General features: G+C 40.6%; 2 protein-coding genes across 3 annotated transcripts in view; one reads left to right on the top strand and one right to left on the bottom strand.

Annotated features, from left to right (window-relative positions):
- Nucleotides 1-1,287: 1,287 nt before the first annotated feature.
- Nucleotides 1,288-17,486, bottom strand: prkaa2 (protein kinase, AMP-activated, alpha 2 catalytic subunit). Its single transcript, XM_084722708.1, has 10 exons — nucleotides 17,216-17,486; nucleotides 14,950-15,091; nucleotides 13,624-13,717; nucleotides 12,517-12,661; nucleotides 11,505-11,592; nucleotides 10,195-10,419; nucleotides 9,527-9,689; nucleotides 8,246-8,584; nucleotides 8,028-8,154; nucleotides 1,288-5,698 (listed from the first exon to the last, which is right to left on the bottom strand). The coding sequence occupies exons 1-10, from the start codon at nucleotides 17,313-17,315 to the stop codon at nucleotides 5,448-5,450; spliced, it is 1,674 nt and encodes a 557-aa protein (XP_084578834.1). The 5' UTR covers nucleotides 17,316-17,486; the 3' UTR covers nucleotides 1,288-5,447.
- A 2,471-nt stretch (nucleotides 17,487-19,957) lies between these two features.
- plpp3 (phospholipid phosphatase 3) overlaps nucleotides 19,958-27,957 on the top strand; it is a 41,260-nt gene continuing 33,260 nt past the window's right edge. Inside the window, exon 1 of one of the 2 annotated variants that reach the window (XM_084722710.1) lies at nucleotides 19,958-20,562. In XM_084722710.1, coding sequence (XP_084578836.1) covers nucleotides 20,424-20,562 — 139 coding nt within the window. In that variant the 5' untranslated portion in view covers nucleotides 19,958-20,423. The remainder of the gene's footprint in view (nucleotides 20,563-27,957) is intronic. The other variant, XM_084722709.1, reaches the window with a different exon arrangement.

The following is a 27,957-nucleotide window of genomic DNA, read 5'->3' on the forward strand; positions in this document are numbered from 1 at the left end:
TATATATGTTTTTTTTTATATGCGACTAAAACTGCTAAAATAGGCAATTAACCCTTTTCTAATTGCCAGTAGACAAGTTTTTTTTCCTGAAGGCCAAAACTCATGTCTATTCAGGACAGCAGCATTTTTAAAAGTCTGTGTGTGTTCAGCTCTCAGTACTTTTGAAGCTTTTAACTGAATCTCTTGGTCTGAAGTTTAGTTTCTGTCATCATTTAATACACACCTTCAAGCATGTGCAAAGTCTGTGCTGACGTAAACTGAATTGAGCCAAGCAGCACATGTGTATGAAAAAGTGAACAAAACAGTCACAGTATTTACTGACGGAGGCGACAAGCCTTCATTTCCTCTGGCGAAAAGGGCAAAAATTGGCGCATTGACCCAAGTCTCATGTTTTGATCACTGCTGATCGGAGCTGGAGCTGATAAATACCCACGACTGCAGTCATTTATCCCGGGACTGAATGCCAACTGTACCCTTTACCTTCTTAGACAAAAGCCAGATGTTAGTGGATGTGAGTGGGTTTTTTGTCCATTGTAAAAGGGGCTATAGAGAATGAATTAAGAGATTGAGCAGCGTTAGCAAGAACAAAGCGCTGAATCAGAGAATTAACGTTATTTTCTTATCGTTTCACAGCAGTTATCTTCTAACACACAAATAAATACTGCCTCTCCGTCGCACAATGCTGGTTTTTGTGTGAATACAGCTGAAGCGACCGTGCTGTCTGTGTGTGTACCCATGTGTGTGTATCTCTCCCTGCAGCTCTCACAGTCAGAGAGCAGAGGGAAGACAACGATGTAAACGTTGGTCCCCACCTTACACCCTGTGAGCTGCACTGACTTGGGGAGCTACACGCCACCGCCCAGAGGCTGAGGCTTAGAAATGTCCGGAGCAGATCAAAACATGAAAATATAATACAGAAAATATGCGCATGATTTTATTTATATGACTCTATACATTGTATTTTAAGGAAAGTCCCAGTGTACCTTTAACAAATAAATATTCACTGAGTTTCAGGTTTAGTCATCAGCAATAATTAAAAAGCCTTTGTGCAGCCAGCTGTACCCAACAAGAGATGTGCTCCATTCTCTTTTATTTCCTGTTCTACATGTGCATTTACACAACTCTTTCAAGACCACTTTCAACATTTATCCAATATTGGTCTTTTGTTTTCTTCAAATGTTTGTATTATTGTGCTTTTTTTGTACATGAGCATCTTTTTCTACTATTACTTACCTTCATTATGATCATTATAGATTGTAGAATGTATTTAAATGTTGAGTTTTTAACATATTAGTTTAATATAATTATCTTTAATAGCATACCAATAAACAAAAGCACAGATTGTAATCTAAAATATGGAACTTAAGATTTCTGCTAGTTTCAGTTGCTGTGTATCGGTCATAGTCCAACCCTCTGGAGCGAAGCAGCATCCACAAACTTTATTTTCTTTCATTTTTATGGAGTGGATGTCTGGCAGGTGTCACTTTTATGTGCCATCTCTGTTCTAAGACTTTCCCTCAAGCTGATGAATAATAAGTATTAGAGAAAGAGAAAACAGTTTGATGATCACCTGAAGTCATGTTCAATATTGTTGTTGACATCTAAGGGTGCGTTTTTGTCTGAAAAAAAAGCAAAAATGATCCTCTGTGATGGGTGTGTGCATGTGTGTGTAAAATGTTCAAATAGACAAAGCCTTTAGGACAAATACATTTTCTTTTTATATGTTTGTTTATTGTTTTTCAATAAATACTCATTAAAGTGCAAATCATAACAGCAATATCATGCAGTGCATAACAAGAGAAATCCAAACGCCAATCGGACAGAGAGACAGGGAGAGACAATTGAAACACACTGTCACATTCATACGCACGCAGAAACACACCCTTACACACATTCTTTCACAATGACCAGTGTGCCCACACACATCACACACACAACATACACTGGGGTATTTAAGTTTACACTAATGATAAGAACCCCACCACAGGTACACCAAAAGCACAGCTTTGCTGCTGAAAATACTCACTTTGGTACAACACAGAAAGTCGTATTTGATTCGGCCCTCTGGCATGTTGTTTCCTGGCTCTGAACACGGATTAGAGTTTACATGACGAACATGCCACTGGTAGTTGCATACAGTTGTAATTGTACAGTACTACATCTGACAGTAAATACTGGTTATATCAGGAGCTTTTAAACATGAACCATGACCTCTGCAAGATAGTGCACCTCAGTGTTTTCTATTGTTGTCGCGAGCAGCAGAACCAGGAATAAATGCACCAGATATGATCCTGATGTGACCAAAGTAGCTCACTATACAGAGGACAAGTTGTTTAAGACACAGCAATAGAGGGCTGACTGAAGAATATGGATTAGTGTTTACAAAGCTGTGTGTGTGCAGTTACTTGTGTGTTGCAGCAGGGAGCAGAGTTTCTCCCTCGCACACATCAGAGTGTATTCAGTGTGTATGTGCCCTCGCAGACAGGAAAGGCCACTCTACACTGCAGAGACATAAAAACACAATACATGTAATAAAGGGCTTCAGCAGAAAGAATGTGGCTTTTACTGTTTCAACCTAAAACCTTCACAATGCTCTCATAAGGCAAAAATGAATCTGTTTCAAACACAATGCAACTGTTACAACTGTGTAGAGTAAGAAACTGGAAAACCAGTCCACATCAAATTATTGTAGGTCCAACAAAGTGCTCAGTTAACAACAATGGAATTGGTTGAGTCGTAATCTAGATTGATGTGTGTGAACCTCCAATATGGCCAACATTTTATACTCACACTTTATACTAAAACACTGCTATTTTTACATTTTGAAAATAACAGTTAGAGCTGCACAATATGGTAAAAATTGTAATTATTTTGAAAGACATTGTGATTTGCAATATGATATCAATTTTTTTGCATCACATTTTTTCATTTTCAGTTCATTATGATGCTAATTTGTCACACATTTACCTTTACCAGCAATCTGAATATCGCACCTGGCCATAATTGTGATTTCAAGCATATTTTCATTAATTGTGCAGCCCTAACAACAATAATGAATATTGAATATTGGCCACTTTGGGGTTTCCTATAAGAGACACCAGTCTACAGTACAGTACTACCCATCCCACCACTGTGTTTTACTGAACAGCAGAAGGCAAGTGTCCAGTCTTCTTCATCAAAACAACGCTGCGTTAAAACTAAGAAAAAAAACAGTAGAGAAAGACAGACAGAAAGATTCAACTGAGCAGCACCAGCTTTCACTTTACATTCAGTCAGAGAAGATTTAGACAACATGGTGTGACAAGAGCGACTCACAGCTCACCTGTGCTACAATCCGACAGGACAATGCAGAACATTTATAAAAGTAACAACAGAAACAACAGGTACAGTGAAGTTTGTGTATCCACACAAGAGTGTGATGCAATAAAACCGTGAAACTGTTTTAAAGTGCAGACTGAACAGATGACGACGGCTCAACAGAAGATACACACACAGGCAGCAGCTCCAACAGCATCACGCTTTGTCTCTACCGATCTCACAAACCACCACAAAGGCCCTCCTAACTACAAACCAGCCTCAAGTCAGTAAGAAAACATGACAGTCATGTGACACACTCTACCCATCTGATCTCCATTACACACACTCGCTCATGCACATACTCTCCAAAATGCACAGAATTACTGTGCCGCATTCTTTAAGGCAACTGGAGAAAGGTTTCTGTGGCTTATAATGTCCTGCAGCAGATATACACCGTCTCACATGGATCTGTCATCTTCGTGTCTCACTTCTCCTCGATTCCATCATCATTTCATATTTTATTCACGTACAGGATGGAAACAGGGCTAATTACATTTATAACTGCTAATGAGGTTAGCAGCAATATAGACTGAATTAATTAGTAAAAATTTGCTTAAGATTTGCTTGATTTTTGCTCTTTAAAGTGATAAAAGAGATAAGAGTTTTGGAGATAGAGATGTCTACTTCTCTCCGATATAAAAGAACTATATGGCAAAGGCAGACAACTCTACCAGTGATATCTCCAAAACTCGGCAACTCATACCAAACCAATCTCGATGCATAAATAAGTAAGAGGAAAAATGTGAATTTTTTGCTTTGGGGTGAACTGTCCCTTTAAGTGTGAATATTGAAATGTAATTTTTTCACATTATAAAAGCAAAAAAAAAAAAAAGAAGAAAAAAAAAGAGAATAATGGAAATAGTTCATAATTGTAGTCCTAAACATTCCCACACTGCCCACTACAAATAGCCATCTGTTTTTTTCAGATGTCAGCGCCCGCTTTCTTTTTTTTTAATTACATTCTGCACATGCATGGCTGAGCAGCATATGAACACTTTCTCAACTGAAGTGTAAAGGAGTCTCTGTGTTGCAAATCTGTTACAGTTACTGAATGTTTGACGTGAATATGGGAAAACAAATAGCAGAGATATGTACCGAATCTTTGATATACACTGCAACAGTCCTTTGTTGCCACGTGAGACGGTGTGTATCTGTGCATCAACACTAAATGCAGGACACAGTCACATCCATGCAGAGTATTATCGTCCTACTATCCTGCTGTCTTCTTTAGATTCATTAATCTTCTACACTCTATTCAAAATCAGAATAAAACTCTATGCTGATGCAGTGCTTAAATAATAAAACTACTGTGCCTAAAAAAACAATCTCTCAAAAATAAATATGGATCTGATATCTAAATAATAAGAATCTTCTTTGTGGTGTATAAAGTCTGTTATTTGGTATACCTTTGTCAACCTCTTCAGCTACGTAATATGATCATAATATAAATATAATATACATGAATAATAAAAGTTGTTTCTTTACAAACCATAGAATATAAAACCTGAAATCAAATTTTACATGTTTTAACGTTCCCTCAGACACAGATTTCACGTCGATTTAATAACCACGCCTTAATGAAAATATAAGACAAGAGGCAAAGTGACCTCACGATCAATGTCAGGGGAAATTTCAGCAGGATGTGCCGCCATTAAGTGTTATGGTGGGCGATGACATTTCAGCAGTTGATAATAGACTGAAGGTATTTTTGGGAGGCGTGACGGTGAACTTGACCTTTGCCGGCCTCCATTAGTTCACAGATTCCAGTCCCAGGATCACTTTTCACAAGCTTGAAGTTTAGACTCCAAGACTCTGACCCAAGGACTGTGTCAAAATAAGAGAAAAGAAGCTATTAATCTGCCTTTCTGAAAAAGGCTTCCTCTCTGTGTCTCCTTAATCTGAGGTGACAGGCATCGCTTTTCACATTTCCATTCACCCTTCCAGTGAAATACAACTGGAACACATGTAAAGAGAGGAGACAGAAAGAGGAAGTCACTCAGACATCTACACTCCCAACATCCCGCATCAGCAGTTGGCTTAAAAACCCCACTGACATCCAGGTTACAGCGAGCGTCAGGAGTCAGCGGGCCTCAGCGTGCCAGTGTGGTGATCAGACTGGCACACATTTCGAAGAAGTCCATGGTGTGTGATCCCTGCCGTGGAGTGAGCTGAGGGGAGCTACCGGACAGGGACCCCGGGAGGGAGGAGCTGAGCTGCGGTAGATCGATTGCCGGGCTCGCTGAGTCGATGCTCAGTCTGGGTCTGTGAAGGCCAGCGGTGGAGCCTGACCTCTGAGGAGTGGACGAACCCGACTTAAAGCCAACCGCCTCGATTATGTCATCTGAGGGGGTCACATGAGAAAAGGAGAGAAGTGTCAGCATTCAACAGAGCAGAGGTAAATGATGTTATGATTTACATAGTTGTGCTATTATTTACAGAAGTCAGTGAGAAAAAAAAAGATTGACTTATCAAAATGATCCATTTTCAGTCTGATCTAATTCTATGACTTAAAGCTACTACAAGGAGTTTTTCACTAGTTATGAAACAAATTATCAATTATTATTAGAATTATTAATTATCAATTATTATTGATGCCCCTATATGACCTACATAAGTAAACAAGACTATCTACGAGAAGATCAGCTATTTCTATATAGATATTCTTCATGGCTAAATCATTTTTAAGATGATGAAGTTACAAGTTGTGGCAGGTGAAAAAAAGAGTTCTGGCAGGTTCATTTTTCTAACTGTTTGGGGATGTAAGACTCATTTTGGCCACAAGGAGCTGAAGTGCGCCATGTTTTAAAAAGAACTAAAAGCATTTATGTTTCCTTCCAGGAAAGTTTTAATTTATTTATACACTCCAAACACAACATTAATATATTGTGTGTTAGCTAGTTTTGAACATTAGCGTCATATCTGTCTTTTTTTTTTCCAATTTTTGATCTGGTTTAAAATACCAAACATAAACCACATTCATCTGCCAAAACATTTTTTTTCACTTGTTTTCACAGTTGGCAAAAAAAAGTTTTTTCCACTCTGCTCTTAACGACCAGGCCACACTGGCTGCTTGAGCAGGGCTTCTGCATTGTGTTAATGGTTGGTTTTTATTTTAGTGCCCTTATTAACAGGTTTCAGTGGCCACACGCCTGTGTGAGCCCATGTGGCTGCCGAGCATGGAACACATATGTGGGTCTTGTGAAAAAAAAACAAAAAAACCCCACAATGAAAATGATCACAGTCATATCAACATCATACCAGCAACATGACATTTCTCATTACAGTTTCATGTCGATGGGTGCAGGGCAGTATTTCTCCTGTGCATTCTCTCTTCTTCTTTCTCTATTTTCTTTTTCTCTCTCTCTTCCTCCCTCTTTGCCTCTCTGTCTGAACGAGGGAAAAAACCCCACACTGTTTCTGGGTCCAGCTCTTCTCTTCAAACCTCTTCTGTAAACTCAGAGTGTAAAGATACGACAACCATGCAACAGAAATGCTGCCTCTGTGGACACCGCAGGCATGTGAGCTGCAGCAGTTCAGCGAGGTAACATCACACACAGGTACAGAGGAGTGTAAGTCATAAACACAAAAGAGAAAACAATTTAGATCAGACTTAAAGAATGGGTATTTTTTTTCACTTCCTTCTATACTTCTATGAAAACTGTGCTTTAGTTTTTATTTTGTCTCGAATTTTTATTTTGTGTGTAAATTAATACACGCAATTACTGCATTAAGTGTCACTTCACTTTTAGCCAATCTTGAAAATTCAGTCTCCAAAGCAGAAGATGAAAAACAAACAGGGAAGAGGGCGATGGGTGCCACATGTACTCCTGATAAATGGCATCAATTAACTTGAATCTGTGTGGAGTAACCAACAATTTTGCGGACAGAAGTTATGTACAGGTGCATCTTGATGTGTTTTTAAATCAGAGCCAAATTTAAAGAGGAAGGTGAAAGAGATGCATTTCAAAGAGGTGGTCTGCTCGTGTTGAAATGCAAGCATAATTTTTATGCTAAAACAAGCACCAAAAGTGCACTCTGCCACCTGATCTGCATAAACACCACCTCAGCTGTTCCAACTCCACCAGCTCAGCGAAAGCAGACGTTAAAGCCGAAAAACTGGACTGGAGGACAAACTGAATTGCAGAGTACCCACAGTCACACATCTTTGAACCTGCACTACAGTGAAGCCATACACATTGTGCAATAAATCATAGTGGAAAATGATATGAATTTGTTTTGCAGTGGAGCACTGATTAGAAACTAGAAATGCTCTTAAGTCAGTTTTGTTGATTACTAATAGGACTGCACAATTAATCGTAATATTGTCAAAACTGCAATATGGCCAAGTGCAATATCCACATTACAGAACCAGAACCAAATCTAAATTTTTTGAAAGAGCAAAAATGTGTGAGAAATCAGCACTATAATGAGGTACTGTAGTGCTGCATAGCCAACATGGCCTGAAAGTCTTGTTCTCTAGATATAAGAAAACGTTTGTTTTCATGCCCTCACATCATCATGAGTTTAGATGGCATTTCTTCAGTAAAAATTACAATTGTAGTGCAAAAATCATCATTCTCATTAACTGTATGGCATATCACAATTTCAGTCAAAATAATAATAATAACAATATGACTTTTTTACCATGTCATGCAGGCCTAATTACTAACCATCAATGCTCTTGAAGTCGAGGAGGTAGGATCTGTTGTCCACCTGGTAAAGCTGCAGGCTCATTTTCACCAGGTTACCCGTCACCGGATTCTTCCTCCGCACTCGCAGATGGTACGGGTTCACCACCTACAACACAAAGTAACAGACAGTCTAGTTTTTAAGCTGATTTATGTACCTAATGTGTGTATGTTCATATGTATGAGACAGATCCTGTTACCTTCCAGTCAAAGTTGAGTTGTCTCATAGCCCTGTACACTTCAGCCATAATATCATAGGGTCTGCTCTGACTCCTGATGCCGAGGTGCCATTTTGCCTTCTTCACTGCCAAGGGTTTGGGCCGGGTGGTGTTGAGGGCGTCCAGAGGGCAGCGAGACTTGGGGCTGTCGGCCAGGAGTGGAGGCATCCTCTCAGGGTGGGGTTTGACACCGGGGGGCAGCGGCATGCCCTCTTCTATGAAGGAACCCTGGGGAGGACTGGAGGCCAAGTAGAACTCACTAGCCTGGGTCATGATGCGCCGGTTGTCTATTATAAGGTGATAGGCTACTGCTAGCTGATCCTGCATCGACAGAAGGAGGACGGAAAGTCAATTAATTAATTAATTAATTGGTATGTGATCTCCTATGAATGAGATTCAACAATCAGCTATCTTTCTGGTGCATTTATGAACAGCTCGCACAAATGCTACTGATTCTACCTTTAAGAACCTCTAATTTTAATCAATAAAATCTAAAACAGTGTCACAGAAGCTATGTGTCAATCAACATACTTTTATGTACATTTTAAGTACAATTTCAGAAAAGGTTGATGAGAATGAAAGAATTTGAAAATAGTAATTTCTCAGAGAAAAAGTTTTTAAGATTGCTTGAGGGGAATCAATGAAATTAAGACATAGTGAACATATAACTCACATGACTGATGCACTATTTCCAATCTAAGAGAAGAAGAACCTGCTTTGCTGTCATGAATATGTAGAATAAAGAATATACAAATAAAGAATAATTGCAACAATAAAAAAAAAATTCTGAGGACCTCTCTCCATTTTTGTCTCATAGACGGTGAAGGTCACTGGTTATGTTTCATCATCTACTTCTTTGAAGTTTACAAACATTGGAAAAACAACTGATGTTTCCAGTTTGTGACCTCTACTTCTTCTACTCTGTTTATTACAGCCTATACAACCAAATTCTGATGAAACTACACTTTGTGTAGCCTCATTTATTCACTCCAAAGTAGTTGATGCAAATGTGCCTAATTGGCATTTTCTTTTTTGCAATATTTCAGAAGCTTGATTCAAATTCGCTTGGCAATTAAATGGAAGTGATCTTCTGGGAAAAACAAAATACCAAAGATTTCCCTGGAAATATATAAAAACATACACACTGTATATAGATAGATACATAATCTTGAGGCATATAACCTTAATATTGCAAGAGTCACAGTTAAATAAAGACAGAAAACACTGATTTATTCCTTAAAAGAGTGATTGTGTATTGTGTACCTGTGGATCCCCACTGTAAAGACTGGACACAACCTCAGACTCGGTGCATTCAAACTTCTCACACACTTCCCTGACAGCCTCCTCATCCAGGACTGTAGCATCATAGGAGGGGTCCTCTGGGAACAGGTAGCCTGGCAGGTCCTGCTTAAACCACTCGTGTTCCCTGACAGAGGAGGGAATAATAAGTCAACCCAACCCAAAAATACTATCTGGGTTATTATTCTTCACTATAAAACAAAACCTGATGGTGATTTATGTCAGTGATTCACCACGAAATGTCAAAGTGTGTGACATTTGCATTTGGCTGAAGTCAAGCTGTTGCCAAAATCAATCAGCTGTTTGTATAATGGCATTTCAGATGAGGGCTCTTTAAAATTACAGGGCCAGCATTAAGACAACAGGAGACACACTACTGTATATGTTAAATTCAGATATTGTCACACTACTTAACATGGCACCTTCAATTAGAGTTTTTTAACCAAGAATTGAACAGTGTTGGTGAGTCATAGGTGATGGAGCATTAAAATCTGACTGCTTCTGACACCAGTCTTCAGCACAATACAGCATTTTTAGTCATGCACTTCAGAACGATTTAACATGTGCCACTATGGCAAAGATAAAAGAGGCCTCTGTAGGGGCCACTTGACCCGACAGAGCAGAGTGAGCACCTGATGTCTTTGATGGTGGCTCTCTTCAGAGGGTCCACCTGCAGCATGAGCATGAGCAGTGAGGCCACAGAGCGAGTCAGGTACTCTGGGATGTAGAAGACGCCTCCTCTGATCTTCTTAAACAGCGTGGGGACGTGCTCGTCATCGAAAGGCAGAGTGCCACACAGCAGGGCATACAGGATCACCCCACAGCTCCAGATGTCCACCTCTGGACCTGCATAGAGCCTGACACGGGGATGAGAAGATGTGACATGTGACAAAAAGATCCATACACAATGTGTCTCTTTTGCAGGTCCACTGGAAACGCAAATACCACTTTTCTAACTTTTACAGGGATAGTTTGGATTATCTGATATAGGATGATACTCGTCAATAGTCCCACAATAACACAAACAAACTAACAGATTGAGACAACTGTAGACCAACTGATTTCATCCACATAGTCTGGCTGGTTTGGAGAGAGTGATATTTGGCAAATATAACAGTAGTTTCCTGTCAGAAAATGCTGCTGTCGGTAATACACTATCAGTAAGTACCTCATACAACAAGTTTTATTTGTGGGTTTGTTATCGATAACGTGAAATTCAAGGTATCCAGGGGACTTTCTGACCTTTACTTGGACATATAGCTGTTTTGATTGAATCATACACCTGAATGGGGGCACAAATGTGTGATACACACAGAACTACAGGTATGGATATGCACCAAGAAACGCAGAAAAGCAACCAAAACCAAAACCAAAGGCAGTGAAGAATAACTGTTCAAACTAATATGCATGATTGGAAATATTTCAATTCACTTTGCAAATGTTTCATGAGGAAGGTCCTGCAGTTTACAAGAAAAATCCACTTGGCACCTTTAAAGCTAGGGTAGGCAGTTCATTTTTGGCGTTACTGGGGAAAAGAATTCCATGATACAATCCAAGCATAATGTAATTGGTCAGGGAGAAAACTAGACTTTTGCTCCTCCTCTTAGCTCTGTTTTCTAGACTATCTATAGCCTGTGAAAGGAGACTTTGGCCAATCACAGGTCGGAAAGCTTGTTGATTATTGAGTCTCATTCCCAGGTAACCAAATAATGAGACATTGAGTCAGAGCCAAGCCAAGTTACTTTACACAAACTATACAAGCTTTCCAGACTGGGGTTCAGTTTCAGTCTCATGTAGTCAAAGACAAAAAAAAGTCTATAAGATTGCCTTTTTTTCCTTTTTCCAGAATTGCTTACTGTACCTTTAAAGGTTTTAAAGGTCCAACACTATTTTGTTCTTAAAGGCATCTGTGTTTACAGGTGATAAAAATGTCCTCACACACCTTCCTGAGATGACCTCTGGAGCAGCATAGTTGGGTGAGCCACAGCTCGTCCGGAGGAACTCCCCATCTGACATCATGTTTGACAGACCTGTTGGCCAAACACAAGACATCTTGACGCCCTCCAGCCTTTAGTCTTAATACCAAATAAAACGATCCTCTTTTATTATTAATGCTGTTGATCCTTTGATAAACACAGGTTCAGCTGAACATGGCCTGGTGCAGGGAGGGTGAGAGGTATACACTGTGGACACTGCTGATATCTTTATCCTCCTTTACCCTCCATGACTCTAAGCTCTGAACACAAAGCTCATCTAATTGGATGAGCTTCTCTCTGCCTGCCAGGTCCTCCGCCAAATGCTGAACACCAGACGCTCTGTGATGTGCTGACCTTCTCTTTATCTTTTATCCCTGTTCCCTTAACACCCCCTCTCGCTGCTCACCAGTGTCTGTTGCTCTCAGCCAAAACACTTCTCCCGCTGTACACCCCTGCCGCACCCCAACGGTTCCTTCCCTATCAGATGACACCAGGGCCTCAAGGCTTCCTGCCAGACATGATATGAGACCTGGCCGTTGCTAGGGGACCCCTCTCCGCCCCACGCACACCCTGCTGTGCACTGGGCCTTGGTGTGTTTTTGAAAATATTTCTCTCTTTCATAGTCACATTGCATCAGGCACAGTCTCCTGACCAATCAGCTAGAACAATTATGCCACAAATGATAAGAAAGTGTGTTCAGTGTGAAATTCAATCTCATTTTTCTCATGTGGCTAACAGGTGTATGATGGTGATTTGGTGGTGATAATTATGCTTTGTCATATAACTCTGCAACAATTACTTGGTAATTCACCTCATTTCTGCCAATGAACATTCTGTTTCTTTGTCTTTCTCATTCCCTGATGAATATATTGTTATGCTCTGCTCTCTTTCTATTCTCATATTCCCTAACAATTTTCCTGCCAAGTCAATCCTTCTGTCTCTACTCCTAACTGTAACTCGGTTCTTTGGGGATCCTACCGAAGTCAGCTATCTTGGCATTCTTGCTGGCATCCAACAGGACATTCTCAGGCTTGAGGTCTCTGTGAACCACCATGTGCCTGTGGCAGTAGTCAACAGCTGAGATTATCTGCTGGAAAAGACGGCGAGCTTCCGTGTCTTCCACCTGAAAGACACAATAAGGATGGACAAGATTGGACTGTGGCTGTGCTGAGTATGTCTCTGATTTAGAAGTGTGTAAGAAGCCCAGAAACTGGCATATATTGCATGTGTGGGAAGAGGGGTGAAGGTTATGTGGTGTCTTGTTTCGAACAAATTTATCATCTTTCAGGGTTGGTAATGAGGTTGTTGTGGCTCTGGACCCAGATAAAGTTCAAGTGGGATTATTCTATTAAAGATAAAGAGAGTTCCCAGAGGGGCAGTGATGGTGTGTGGGAACACTGTTGTCAAAAATATTTTCATGACTCATAAACTATACATCATATCACCTTACAAACAAAGTTAAAGCAGGACAAAATAAACATTTTAGTGTTAAATGCTGTATCTGTATGTAAAGGGGATAGTTGCAGTTTAAGCAATGTGCAACAAGAGAGGATTTTCATGTATCAATGAAAATAAGAGCACTTTTTTTCACCGAATGAAAAAATGTTATTTAGAGCCTCTCAAATAAAGAGATTCCTCGCTTTTATTCATTTATCAAACCTGTCAAAACAAGACAGTTAAATACTTTAATCTGACCTTGATAATCACTAATAAATAAAACAATTTGTACAGGGGCAAGCAAAAATGACTTTGGGCGAGTAGATTTCTGACCCACTTGCTTGACCAGGCAAATGAAGAAAAAAAAAAAAAAAAACATTGAAGGTTAAACCTGTAAAGTCATCTTACTTGGTCACCATGATAACTGCCATGTATTCAATAAGAAAATAATCCCTTAATTACAGTTTATTTAAAGGTGGTAATGCACACCACACACTACTTCAGCCACTGCCTCACAATGCATTACTGTTTACTGAGGTTGAGCTGTGGTTACTATTGAACAAAACATTTCTGATGATGCAGTGACCACTGGAACCCAACGGGTAAATACTCTGATCTACCAGTCAATTTATAAATGAAACGTCTTACCCGTCCATGTTTGCAGATGTAGTCAAACAGCTCACCTCCAGAAACATACTCCATTACCATGAAGAAATCTGTGGGTGTACTTATCACCTGGTACCTAAAACACAAACATACATTTGCACTGATATGAACACACTGTACATTAGTTAACTTTTAGCCTCTGTTATGTCATAGCCATTGATTTAAATCTAACTATAAACATATCAATATGTTTATCTAATCTCTACATCTCTAAACCAAATTTATTTTCCTCAAAATATGCACAGAATAAATACAAAGAAACAACTGCACAAAGAGGTGAGGCTAGGCTGTGATGTATGGTTGCTGAGTGTAGGCATTATTTTCATAAAGGTCAGATATATTATAATGCAGGCCCAATGTCATGAATGGTTGCTCCTGGGAGATTCTGCACTTCATCACAATCTACTTCATTCCTGTCAAACCAAGTGTAGCACAACAAGGCCGGCACCGTGGGAGAAATAAACACAAGCCAAAACACAATCTCTTACTTTTTCTGTTCCACACACACACACAGATTCTAGGAGATATAAACAGTGAGAGCGCTTGAGGGATATTTTAACACATTTGTTCTAATACATTTGATTTTGTGCTGGTTTTACAAACAGGGCCCATATATCAGACTGAGTCTGCTTCTCTGCATCCAGCGTCCATGCTTGTAGCTAGCTACCTCTCACAATCAAAATATATGTCCATGCCTGTTTGTGGACATATAGAGAGTGAGAGAGTGTTGCACAGCCCTACAGCTCACGAACTGACGGCTCACATATCTGCCATAGCTTACAGTGTGACAGTGGACTAACCCTAACCCTGGACTAAAAATAACACAGATTGTTGAGAGACACAGAGAGAGACATGGACTGACAAGGAGAAAGAGGCCAGGGAGACAGAAGGAAAGAGAAAGAAGTGACACAAGGTCAAAGAAAAAAACCCAAGAGAAGCCAAGACACCTAGAGGAGGACAAGGATTTAGTCATGTACAGCAACTTCTGTCATCTTAACTGGAGATTTGTCCTGACCAGAACAGATTTCTTTATCTAGCTCCAAGCCTGTGTGTGTGTGTGTGTGTGTGTGTGTGTGTGTGTGTGTGTGTTGTTACGTTTGTGTGCTTTGCCTCATGGGAGCCCTGTGGGCATGCTCAGTACAACGCAGCTGTAGTAAACAAACAAACAAAGCATGCCACAACACAGAGGGAACACAACATAGCAAAAGGGCCCACATTACAATCACTAATTTGACAGAGCTCACTTATCTCAGACAGAGAGTCTTAAAATCTGACAGAAGGACGTGTCTGCCATCTTTCTCCACTTACAACTTGATGATGTGTGGGTGTCTGAACAGTTTGAGATTCTGGATCTCTCGTTTGATCTTTCCAACGACATCAAGACTGCGGATCTTCTGCCTGTTTAGGATCTTTACAGCCACTTTATGGCCTGTCAACTGATGCTCGCCAACTGAAAACAAAGGAACACCGATATGAAGCAGATACAGCACCCAGATAGTAAAACTACAAAGGGGCTCACACACAGACAGTTCGGCACAAGATATATGGATACCCAGAGGGAGGCAGGAGGTGGTAGTAACTAGTAAAAGGAACAGTTCACCCAAAAATCAAAAGCACATCTCATCACTTGTAATGCTATTTATCCCTTTAGATTGTTTTGTTGTGAGTTGTTTAGTTTTGGAATGTTTCTCTTGACTATAATGGAACTTGATGACAGTTAGCTAGTGGTCCTCAAAGTGCCAAAAAATACATTCAAACTCAACAGCAGTGTCTCTTTTCAGAAATTGTGACCCAGTTACTTAAGATAGTCCACAAACCTTGTTGTGAGAAGATCCGTGTAATAACTACAAGAAGTTTGTGCTTGTCACAGTGCAGGATATAAATATTGATGGCGTCCTCCTTGACTGAGCTCTGAGCCCCACAAGTCAAGTGCCATCAAGTTCCATTTCAGTCAGGAGACGGCAGACATCTTTACATCTCCAAGATTCGTCAACTCACACAAAAACAATCTAGATGGATGAATAGTACGGATGTAGTGATACCATAATCTACACTTATATCACAATGAAAAGTCCACAATACAATATTTATTGTGATATTAAAACACAAGGAAAAATTATGACTAGATGATAATGAATCTGTGTACCTCATTATTTTTGTAAAAAAAAAAAAAACCCAAAACAAAACAAACAAACAAAAAAAAACAACGAAAAACCCGAAAGTGCTTGTTTTCCTTCTTTAATAAAATCAAATAAAAGTAGCCAGCTGTGTACAAAAAATTGGCATGAATTGTATGACTACTTGAATAATGTAATAATTGTAATGTACAACTGCAAAAGTAAAACAATACAGCAGAATAAAAATAATAAAATAATTGACTATGTAAAATCACTGTTGATATTGTCACAGTTCAATATGGTAATGGGACATTTTTGTTGTGATATTTCAACATTCAATATACTGTTACATCCCTAATAAACAGAACAAGTAAGAGGAAAAATATGTATTTTTGATTTTGGAGTGAACTATTCCTGTATGTTTTGACCTGCATATCCGTTTCATAGCAGGCTACTGTTGCCCTTATTTGCTGTTTTGCTTTGTTTTTTGTCAAGGGTGTTGAAGCTCTGAAGCCACGTTTTTACTGTGGCTGCCAACCCCCTACTCAAAGCTTTATTACATACATTAGCCATGAAGCATTATGAACTATGTCCTATTAGCATCATTATCAGGAGCAATGTTTGATTCGATTCTGGATTAAAACGCCATGACTCTACATTTATTTTCTGCACGGATTCTACTACTTGCTAGTATGTATTAACTGATTTTCCCTTCACTGAAGTTATATTTAACATGTAGCCATGTTCAGGTGGGTTTACCCCCCGCAAAGCTAACACTTCCCTAAACCTGTGCACACAACACGAGGGTGTGAGCGCGGAGTTAAAGCTCACAAGGTCATGCGGAGTGCCTGAAAACTAGCTAAGAAAACTGAAATAATAACCTGTGATAGGCCTGTTCTGGAAAACTTTACGCATGTAAGAATTTCCCCGACTTAGTCAGCAGTGAACAGGCTAGCACTGGCAGGTACTACGATAAAACGTCGGACTGGCTACACCGTAAATAAAGATTTTCTCAGTTAACATTAAGCTCACACCGTCTGTTTCGGGCAAGCTGCTTTCTCAGACGTCCTTTACCGCAAGACGGGGCAAAGAAACCTACCGCAACATAAACTCCTCACAGTTTAACGATAATAACGTGAGTATGACTGTGCATCTCCTTGTAGCTGTTGTCTTCCAGGTAATTACACCTGCCATAGCTGATAACAGTAGCTACAAACAGGGGCTTCGGTGGAAGAATTTGACTTTGAAGCGAGCGAATTCTCAGAACACATTTACGCTCTGAATCCCTCCTGTCGCCGCCGTTAAACATGCCTGCTACGCAAACTGCTCACTGACCGCCGGCAAGTTCAACGCTGTCAGTTGAGGGGGGAGGCACGGAGACTACTTCATATATTACTCCAACTGAAGGACGTAAACGTACACATTAAACTCGGGATGACACAAAAGCATGACTTAACTCTTCACTTTCCCGAAGGTTCCCACTCCGAGTGTATCGCCGAGGATGTAATGGCCGATCTTTACCCTGCCTTCGTGTTTCTGTTGTTGCCGCTCTGCCATCTTCTCCGTTACCGACGGCTGGGCTCGATCGGTGCGGTGTGTGTGTGTGTGTGTGTATGTGTGCTGCCTGTGGGGCGCACCGCACGGAGGGGCGGGGCACGTCACTTCTCTCAGCGCGAGGAAAGAGGGGAAGAAACACCGATGAACCGACCCTGTTAAACGCGCACTGTCCGAGTCACGGTGAATATGCAGCATAATCACTTCTCCGGAGTCATCCAGAGCCGGAGGCATCTGACGTTAGGCGTAGCATGTGGCATTAGCGGCATTTTGCCTGCCCCCAAGAGCCCAGCAGGCTCTTTTATCTACCCTGCACAGTGCACCTCCCGCCCACCGACCGACTCAGGTCAAATAGCTAAGGTCAGCGCTCAGTGCCATAGCCTATTGATATTATATTGTAGCAGGGTAAACACAAGTGTTACCACTGATACTAATTAAGGTTTCGTTCCATTTAGTTTAGCAGACCTTTTCCAGTGAGCCAACATGCACAATAACAGCACCCTGACTCTGTTTGACCTGAATGGAACAGAGCCGTAATTAGTATCATTGGCGAAATTTGTTTACCCTTCTACTTCATATCAAAATGACTGCTGTGAAAAACATCACTAAGCATATAGCCGACATTGTCTTTAAGGTGGCACATTGTAAAACAACCCATATTTTCACTGGCTTTTAAATAGTCGTCTGCCTTGGTGATAATTCAGATTCACTGTTGTGTGTAGGCCGCTTTAATTCAATGTTAAACAGTTCGACCTGACTTTTAACGCCAGTGACCAAATAAATAAAATTAAAATAAAATAAAATAAAATAAAAGCTTATTATACTGTGAGGAACACATTAAATGCATTTACTGATTTTGGGTTTTAAATAATACAAATAAAGTGGGTGCAGTGGTAGTATTCTACATCGTTTAATACCACAAAAATGCTCTTACAAGTAAAAGTAGCCTACAAAAGCTTTAGCATAACTACCAAAAGTAAAAACCACTCACAGAATGGCCTATTTTAGAATAATATATGCTATATTGTATATGTTCATCTCTTTAATTTTGCAGGTGGTGAAGGTTAAGTGTTAAAAAGGCCAGCAGCACTTCGTGCTTTCTTTTACCGAACTAGTTTCAATTACCTTATAACTGCCGAGTAACTTAACCTATAATTATATATGATCATTTATTAGTCAATATACGTTGTACATTTTGCATTAGTTATATAAATCTGCATAGTATTAGCAGGCTAACTATTATCAAATAAATATCAAGTAAAGTGGAGTGCAGTGGAGTAAAAAGTACAATATCATAGGCCGACAGTACTTTCTTTAGTTTTGGTTTTGCATAGTATAGCGAGGCAATAAGAGCAGTGACAAGATATATCGTTATATCTGTCAGGCTGGTTTATCAGGTCAATTGTATTTTGATTGTCATGCTCTCATCCCATACCGTTTATGTCCTCCCTGAGATCATATCAACATAGTGTCGTATTTATCTTAGTTTGTTTATCCATGTCTCATATCAGTTTCAGATGTCAAACGACTCAGATTTTATTTAGAAGCATTGTATTGTTGATAATCTTTCATTAATTTTCTGAAACACAATGGGCTGTTTAAAAAAAGGTGGAATAGAAAAAGTGAAATTGAATGGATGGACTCACTGGGTTGAGTTATTCACATTTAACCACTAGGTGACAGTGTGCGTTTAATTTATGACTATCCTGTATGACTCTTGGAGCTGCTCATGTCTTGTTCATAAGGCTTGTGATGCCTCAAAACATTTTTGGAGCTGGCGCGTAAACTACTTCTTATCAAAGTTAGCTAACGACCCATTAATTCCTGTACATTTCAATACACATTTCCTCTGATTGTCTATGATTCGTCTCATTGAGCAGAGAAATAAAATTAGAATGTGTACTGGTAAATTTGTATGTCTGAAATGCAACATTTACATTGAATGAATGTTCACATTCATCTGTGTTCTTTTTCTGTTCAACCAATACCCAGCAGGCTACACATTTCTCAAGAAAAACGAATAATACCGATAAAAACGATGAATTATAAACTTCTGCCTATTCTTTCGTGGGCACTGACACACTGTATGTTAAATTACACTATCTAACTGTTACACTATCTAACTGTGAAACTACATAATGTCTTCGTCTCTTGTGTAGGATGTAATGACGAATTAATAATTTCTTTACCTGTCAGTTCAAGTCAAGTCATAACACATTATATATCACGTTTCATACATCGGACGTTGATTCAGTGTGCTTTAAAATAAAAGCAAAATACATTATACATGACAAAACATAAAATAACATAAAAGATAAAATGGTATTACTGAGATTTTAAAACAAAAAACTGTAATATGTAGAATATCTTCTTTTCTATCAGATATCAACATATTTTTTAACGTTGCCTGCTGCTGAAACATACTGGAAAATACGGACTAATTGCTTTAATGTTTATCAGGAAAAGAGCGAACATCCCCAGCTCCATAACATAACATGACCGCTCTGAAACGCGCCGAACAGCTGTCACTAGTGCGCCTGTCAAAGCTCGGGCGGCCGCTGGGGGCGCTGTTTCTCCGCGCTGCTCTCTGCCCTCCTCCTGGTCTCCAGTCTGAGAAACTTTTCCATGGGATGGAGGCGATTACCCACCGCTAGTAGAGGGAAGAGGGCTGAGCCTTGAAGCTGCTGGGGGAACTCGAAGAGGGGGAGGAGGAGAAGAAGAAGGATTGATATAACAAGGGCGGCTGTAGATGCGGAGCGCACTGAGCGCAATTTTCACTCCAAGTGTTTGAAGCAGGAGCGATAAAAGGGGAGCGGGCTTTCCATTCATTTTCAGCGCAGCCAACTTTTTCTTTCTTGAGTCCGTGGCGCGGGTCCGCTCGTTCACCAGATTTTACTCATTTATTTTTTTATATATATATTTTTTGTTTTGTAAAACTGAAATACGAGACATCAGCAGCAGATCTGAAAACTTTACAGCGAGACCTCCGAGTTGGGAAGTTTGTCCCCCGTTGAACTGCATGACATTTCTGTGAAGGACTTGAGAGGCTGACAGACTTTCTTCACCTAACGCGTGGTGTGGGATTTTCAAGCTGAAACGGGGACTTCTCCAATGCAAAAGTACATGTATGAGAAAGCAATGGCACAAGAGACAAGGAACGGAGGAACCTCAACGTTAAACAACAACAATGGTGTTGACAACAGTAAGAAGAAGCTGCTCATTGCGCTCGACATCTTCTGTCTTCTACTTGGTAAGTTTATGAATAAGTTTAGACTGATCACTCATCTGCTATCATTTGAATTGTTCACTTTTTTGAGCTCACACCAGCTGATTTGAACTACCACTTTAAACTCACTCATAAAGCACCAACAATAAACGCATTAAATAGAACCCGCGCTTTCTAATGGTTGGCAATAAAATCCTTATCGGTTTAAAAGTATTGCCTCTTGTCTGTGACCACAAGACAACTTAATCTGCAACATCCCCTTATCACCCAGCTCCAACACACCACCCCATGCCGGGAGAGCGCGGAACCAAACACTGGGCACTCACTCAACTTCTCATTCACTTTCACAATTATTAGAAAACTACAGTGTTTATGGGAGGGGTTCCAAACCTTTTCATGCCAAGGACGCCCAGTAATATAGTAATTTAATTTCTTATTTTGAAGAAAACAACGTCCTCATAGTCATTAGAAGATCAAACCAGGGTCCCTGTATCAAGCTTGTTTCTTCCAGTGTTTTTCCAACTTCCAAAATGTTATGATAAAAGTTGAAATATTGATTTCCTTTTGCTGGGGATCCTCTACAACCCACTCCAGGACCCTTGTTGGTCCCCTCACCTAAGTTTGAAAACTACTGGTTTATAGAATACAGTCTCAAATTGAGAGAACACAGATATAACACATGTATTACCACGTTCATAAATGTGCATAAACACAAGAGAAACTTTGACTTTTTGCTTATTGATTGACACGGTTGCTTTCAGCTGACTTCATCATCACACAATATATTGATCGTTTCAAAGTCCACAGAGCATCACTGAGACCCTGCCAACATGCCCCAGGACATAAATGTTTTGAAGTGTTGTAACCTGCCCTTTAAATAGCCTGTGACACCCCTCCTGTGCCCTCATAACCTTGTTCATCTGACCCTAAAAACCTCCAGAGGTGCCATTCCAGCTCGAGCTGTCCGCATACAGAGATGAGAAATCGAAGTGTAATTAAGGTATTGATTCATAGCTGATGAAGCTGTCACCGAAGCAGAAATCTGATCTGATCTGCTTTAACAGGCTTGTTTGTGAGTTTGTGTGTTAGTCCGAACTTGTTATTCCACAAGCGTCCCATCCAGATTCAGCGTGCAGTGTGTGTGTGTGTGAGATAGCCGGTTTGTTTTTGGCTGTTGTCACTGTAGCCCGGTCCTTTTAATTTTCAAGCTCCAGCGGCCCCCCTTTCTCTCCTCTGTTTTCAATCCCTCCAGTCTGTCTCTCCTTTCTCTCTTTTAGAAAAGGATTATGGGAGTTGCGCTTTAACTTCTACACATTCTCTCCCAGAGAACCCTGCAAATCCCTGGCCAGCTGCCCCTGATCACTCCAGTTCAAATTACTTTCTCCCTCTGGCTTTCTATTGAGCCCTCTTTCTTGCCTCTCCGTCCATTGGACTGCGTGGAATAATTGCTTAAGCATGTGTTGTGGCAGGGGAATGCCTCTCCGATCTGACGGAGGGAGAGATGGAGAGGCGGGACGCGTGGCTGACCAGGCATTAGAGGAGCAGGTGGGAGCCACACCAGCAGCAGCTTTCTGTGGAGAAGCTCAAGCATCAACAGTAGTAACGAAATACGGGACACAGCCACACAGGAACAGGGTTTTTATGAGCCAGGATGTTACAAATGGTGCAGATTAACTCCACGTTCTCTTAAGTGCTGTGTAGTAGGAGCAGATCTGCATGACAGACGCAAAGTTTTCCAGTGGGGTTGTATTGGTTTTGCTTATTAAAGAACCTCAGACAGAGATACACTGTTTCATCTGCACCCATATAACTGTAGATGAGCTTTGAACGCATGTGGAGTGAATTTCCTGCTTAAACCAACTTCCTTCGCTGGTAAAAGGCCTACAGTCGGCTCCTCTTAACACACACACACACACACACACACACACACACACACACACATGCATGTAAAGACACAGTCAGATACACACAGACACAAATGGTCACACAGATTCGCCATTGTCATGCTAAACACAATCTGGCTGCTCATTGATGATTGGTTGGCCCACTTTAGTGGCTAAGAGGGGAGGGGGGGGGGGTTTACACATGGGGAGATTCAGTGGGTGGAGGTACAGGGGGGTTAAAAAAGAGAAGAAGAAAGACCAGGAGAAAGGCGAGGGGGGGTTATCAGGGGGTCCTGAATGAGGAACGAGGAATGCGGGTGTGTAGTTGGCTCAGAAGAATGCCTCATCTTGAATGGACTTTGCTCTGTGTGCGTATCAGAAAAAGTTGGTGTGCTCTATACTAGGGCTGCAACTAATGAGTATTTTAATTTTTGATTAATCTGGTGGTTATTGTCTTGATCAGTCAATTAAATTATTGTCTATAAAATGTCAGCAAATGGTAAAAATGGCAACAGACCCCAAGGGATCTCAAAGATATCCAGTTCACTGTCATATAGAAGTAAAGAAACAGAACATTTTAAGAAGTTGGAATAGGAGAATTTTGAAATTATTTTTCTTGAACAATTATTTTAAAAGATAAAGTGTTTATCAAAATAGTTGGTGAGTACTTCAATAGTTGACAAATAATTGATTAATCCTTACAGCTCCTCACTATACAGCTAGTTAATGCATGAAAATCTCATTACCTTTAATTATTTCTCATCTGCCAGCTGGTGCTACACACACACACACACACATACAGACACGCAAACAGTCCGTGCAGTGGCACCTTTCTATAGGTTGTCAATCTGCCCGGCTGTCACCCACCCTCAGGCACGGCTAATTGTTCTGTTTGCATAAAAGGACATCTGAGGCCGTCTATAATCACACACACGCACCAGCACATGTGTACAAACTAAAAGAAAAAGGGGGTTCCCTCCTTATGTTTCTTCTGCTAATCAAAGCTAATGATGCATAAACACAGCAGGATCACAATGGTGATGAAAAAACCTCTATATACAGACACACACACGCTCAGCTCCTGAGTTACAGCATACGATTTTGGCAGCTGAGCACAAGAATCATCTGCTGATTTCACTTTGGCTCGGGTTCCACTCTCAACGAGTTGACTTAGCAACGCTATAAGAAGCACACACACAAACGCCATACACTCACTATAAATACACCAGCTCCATCACAGACTGCAGAATTTCATTCTTTTCATTTTCTCTCATGGGTACGGCTACACGCTGTCCGATAGCCTGCTATCATCCACTTTAAAGTGGATGTTTATTGTGAAAACACTCTGGCCATACCTCTAAAAGTAGCCTCACCTAAACCCAGATTAACTTTTACACAATGCAAAGGAGATTATGCATTGTGTGTTTGTTCGGGTGCATACATTAGTGTCTGTCTGTGCTTGGAAACCATTCAGAGTTTGAGGTGCAAGGGCCTTTTCGCAGAATTGTCCAGGATTGGTTCCACTGACCTTCAGTCCTTTAAAAGATCCTTAATTAGACGTTGTCTTTATTCAACTTTATTTTTTGTAGAGCCAGAACATTTGTTTTTAGAGTGTTGGTTATGAACAAAACAATACATTTGAGGCTGTGACCTTGCCTCTTACATTTTATGGACCAAACAACTGATTGATTGATTAAGAAAATAATTGACATATTTCTTGATAATGAAAATAATCATTAGTTGCAGCCCAACTCAAAAGGTGATCTATGTTGAATGAAAGACATTTTTTCCATCAGCATCTCAGATTTCTTGCTATCTGTTCTGATCTGTGATACAGTCAGGTGCTTGGTGACGTCATTTTCCAGGACTGTCAGACGTGGAGATTGTTATTAGCAGTGTAGAGGAGGAGTGTCACCTTTTTGCCCTAGGGAATCTGCTTCATAACCGGCCCTGGGGCATTAACCCTATATGGCCATACCCAACTCCTGCCTCCCCATTAGCTGCTATAACATTACAGCAGTCAGTCACACGGCCCCTCATTAAAGCTGGAGAGGTTTAACCTCTACCTCTCCAGGCCTCAGCCACTTCAATCCTGAGCCGCTCTACAAATATTTTCCAGAATTTCTCAAATTCTTCATCTGGCTGCTGCAGTGCCGTGGCCAAAGACTCTTGATGTGACATCTGGTGCAATTTTGGGAGTGAGTGAACCAGGGGGCATGATGTGTGTGTGTGTGTGAGAGAGAGTGTGTGTATGTCTATAGTGGTGCTCAGGAAAGGGTGGGAAACGGAAAGGTAGTGTCGGTCGGAGGTAGGTGTGGTTGTGAAATGAAATCCTGTAGATTTTTTTCTTTTTTTTTTTGCCTCACAGCCCATTTCCAGTCTTCCCCCTCTTCCTTCCCTCCCTGCTCCCTCACCACTCCAGCTTGTATCCCCCCTTTTTTTCCTTTAATAGAGAAAAATGAAATGTGAGAGCATTTGTAACTAAATTTAACACAATAAAATCGTGTTACTTTAGTGTACGTGTAGTGGATAGATAAAAAGTTTTCCTCAAGTGCTGAGTAGAAAACTGTAATCAAATAACAAGTGGGAGGCCCTCACACACTGACCCAAACACAAGGCTCCGGTCCAAGACTGCTGACCTTAATCTAAGGGCAAATACTATCTGGAGTTCTGCATGAGTGTGTGTGTTCAGGGCGGGAGCTGACTGAGGAGTGCTCTGGACTACCTGATGCCCACAGAGAAAAGAAGATGGTGGGATTAAGTGGAGAAAGACAACCTGATATGCTCATTTCTCTATGACGTCTGCCATGTCAAGGATCACTAATTTTGATTTTCTTTATAACAGTCAACAAAATAGCTCTATTTTAAAGGTGTAGTTTATTTTATTTCATGCGGGGCTGCGTGATGTAGTTATCAATTGTCAGTGTATTAACTACAGTAGATGCTGGTCAGCATGCCTCTGTTTAGGAGAAACAGAGAGGAGTACCAGCATGGATGCTCAGCGAGAGACAGCTGTGGACAGGGTCAGAGACTAAACGTATTTCAACCCTCAAAAAAGTCTGTATCAGTTTGAGTGTATGCTATATTTCCACTGCTTTACTTTGCTGTCACACAGCCCTTTCCGACTGGAAACTGATGTTATTTGAACCAAATATTGCTCTCTCCTAACCAACCACAGCAGTACATTACTTAGCTTCTGTGCTGCTCTATGCTTCTCCAAACTGGGAGCATGTCGACCAGCCTCTACTGTAGGTAATACACTGACTATCAATACGTATCTCATACAAGCCCACTTCAAATAATCTTTAAATGTGGAAAAACATGCCAATATGCTGATTTCTCCATGAAGTCTGCCATGTAAAGCATCTCTGATTCGATTGTTGTAAGGGTCAACAAAATAGATTTCTACTTGTAGCCATTAGTTTCCTTGTCACAAGCTCCCAAAAGGACCATGTGTATCTATTGAAGTGAAGTATTGAACTTTTCAGTATTTCAGTCCCACTGTTGATGCTCCGTGTCAGTCTATTCTTCTGTTTGTCAGATTGGGTCAAAGGTCAGGCAGAAAATAGACTCATATAGGACAAGTGCCTGCAGTTCTCTCCGTATGACATTTCCTGCACTCAAACACAGCCCCGGGCTCCGTGCAGATACTCAATGCACATACACAGAGGAATATGTAACATCAGTCTCGAGATTGAACTCTGACAATAGGCGGATATGGTATTTACGGTGTGATTACATCACTGTATGTATGCTCGCTTGTTATCTGTGGCTTTAGTGAGGGGCTGCCTGGTGTGTGTTTGTGTTGTGGCTGCGGGACAAGGCGAGGTTAGGGCTCTTTAGAAGGTGAGGAGTGTCCTCAGGCAGGTGAACATCACTGTATGATGTAATAAGATAAAGATCAGCAGATGTTGTGGCTGTAGGGCTGCTAGTCCTTGAAGAATGCATGTAATTTGAAGTGTGCATTTTTTTGCGTGTATTTCTGTACGCTCATGATGGAGGGTAGCGGTGGTATTGTGGCCAGACTTGTGCGTGTAACATTTTCAGCCCGTCATTGTGACATGCGGCTTGCTTCTGCTGGTGCACGAGTTAAATGGCGAACCCCTGGGGTTTGTGTCTGCACAGGGCTGCGATTAGAGGTGTGTGGGTGTCAGCGTGTGCGTGTGTGTCCCGTGGGGGTTTATACGGGAGAGGGAGCGCCCAGAGCTGTCTTGACATAGACTCCATGCCCTGAGGGGTGAAGGACTCTGTGTATGTGTGGGCTTACATCTGCGATATGCCACTGGGTAGCATGTGCGAGGCATGTGTGGCCTGATGTGTGTGTACGTGTGTGTTTGTGTGTGTCCCATGTGGTTCCCGTGGGCAGGCCGAAGGCATCAGTTTGACTGATGTGACTGTGTCTCTTTATGCTGTTATACAAACCAGACACATTCATCTCTTTTAACTCGTTTCCCAAAGCCTCCATCCTAGCAAACAATTCAATTGCACAATAAAAGACTAAACTTTGACAATAGATGAAAAACAGCTTGTCGCTTACACTCTGACAACAATAGTGTAGTAAAGCTTCTGCCTCTCCTGTTGCTCTCCACTCCCCTATCTATAATTACACCGTCAAACTGCTTATTTAGATAAATCAAGATTACTGGGCTGGACCCTACCATAAACTTTTGTTAGCAGTCATTCCTGTGTGTGTTTAGGCTTGTGTTTGAGTTCTCAAGTGGTCTTTTTAAATGACTGTTTTGTGTAGTCATGTTTTTGGGCAATGAGCTCATTCATAAATGCCCAATTGTCCATTTAACCCATGAAAATAAGATCTCTTACACTGTTGTTTTTCTAGGATCATATGAATCAGCACTTGCTCACTCTACAAAAGTTTGTCTAAATTGACTTATTTTTCTGTTATAAATAAACATATTTCACTAAATTTAAATGTAAAATGACCTTTAACTTCATTCGAATAATAAAAATATTGATACAACCAGAATAGTTGCTCATAGTTTTATAGAAATATACTTTGAATGCACATGTTGCCTGACATCTGAACAAATTTGAAAATCCTATATTTTAACAGTAATGTGATTGTGAGGTGTGCTTATGGCTTATTTGTCATAGTTACAATTGCTCCTAACCACAGTTACATGGAGCCACCATGGGAGTAATTGTAACACTACTTGCATTAAAGTTAATATTGTAGACGTCCTTATTAGTGAAGATAAATCAATCGTATTATTAATTAGTGCACATACATGTTTTTTAGGGACCAGCCAATACTGGGATTTTGTGGCAGATGCTGATACTGATATTAGGGAGTAAAAAATGATATACAGAATATAGAATATATACAAAAACACACATTTTTTTTGCAATGGTCCCTCAAAAGTGGTTAGAACTTGTGACAAAGATATATAATGAAGGCAGGATGGACGGCAGGCAGGATGAGTTATGAAGGAAAATGCAAAAAATGTTAGATTGCACCCTGTTCCCCCTATTTTATTGTCCATTAGATTTACATGAAACGGAACTTAATCTTTGGCAA

Source organism: Lutjanus erythropterus, chromosome 7 (assembly GCF_056507025.1).
Source record: "Lutjanus erythropterus isolate fLutEry1 chromosome 7, fLutEry1.hap2, whole genome shotgun sequence".
Classification (NCBI taxonomy): Eukaryota; Metazoa; Chordata; class Actinopteri; order Lutjaniformes; family Lutjanidae; genus Lutjanus; species Lutjanus erythropterus.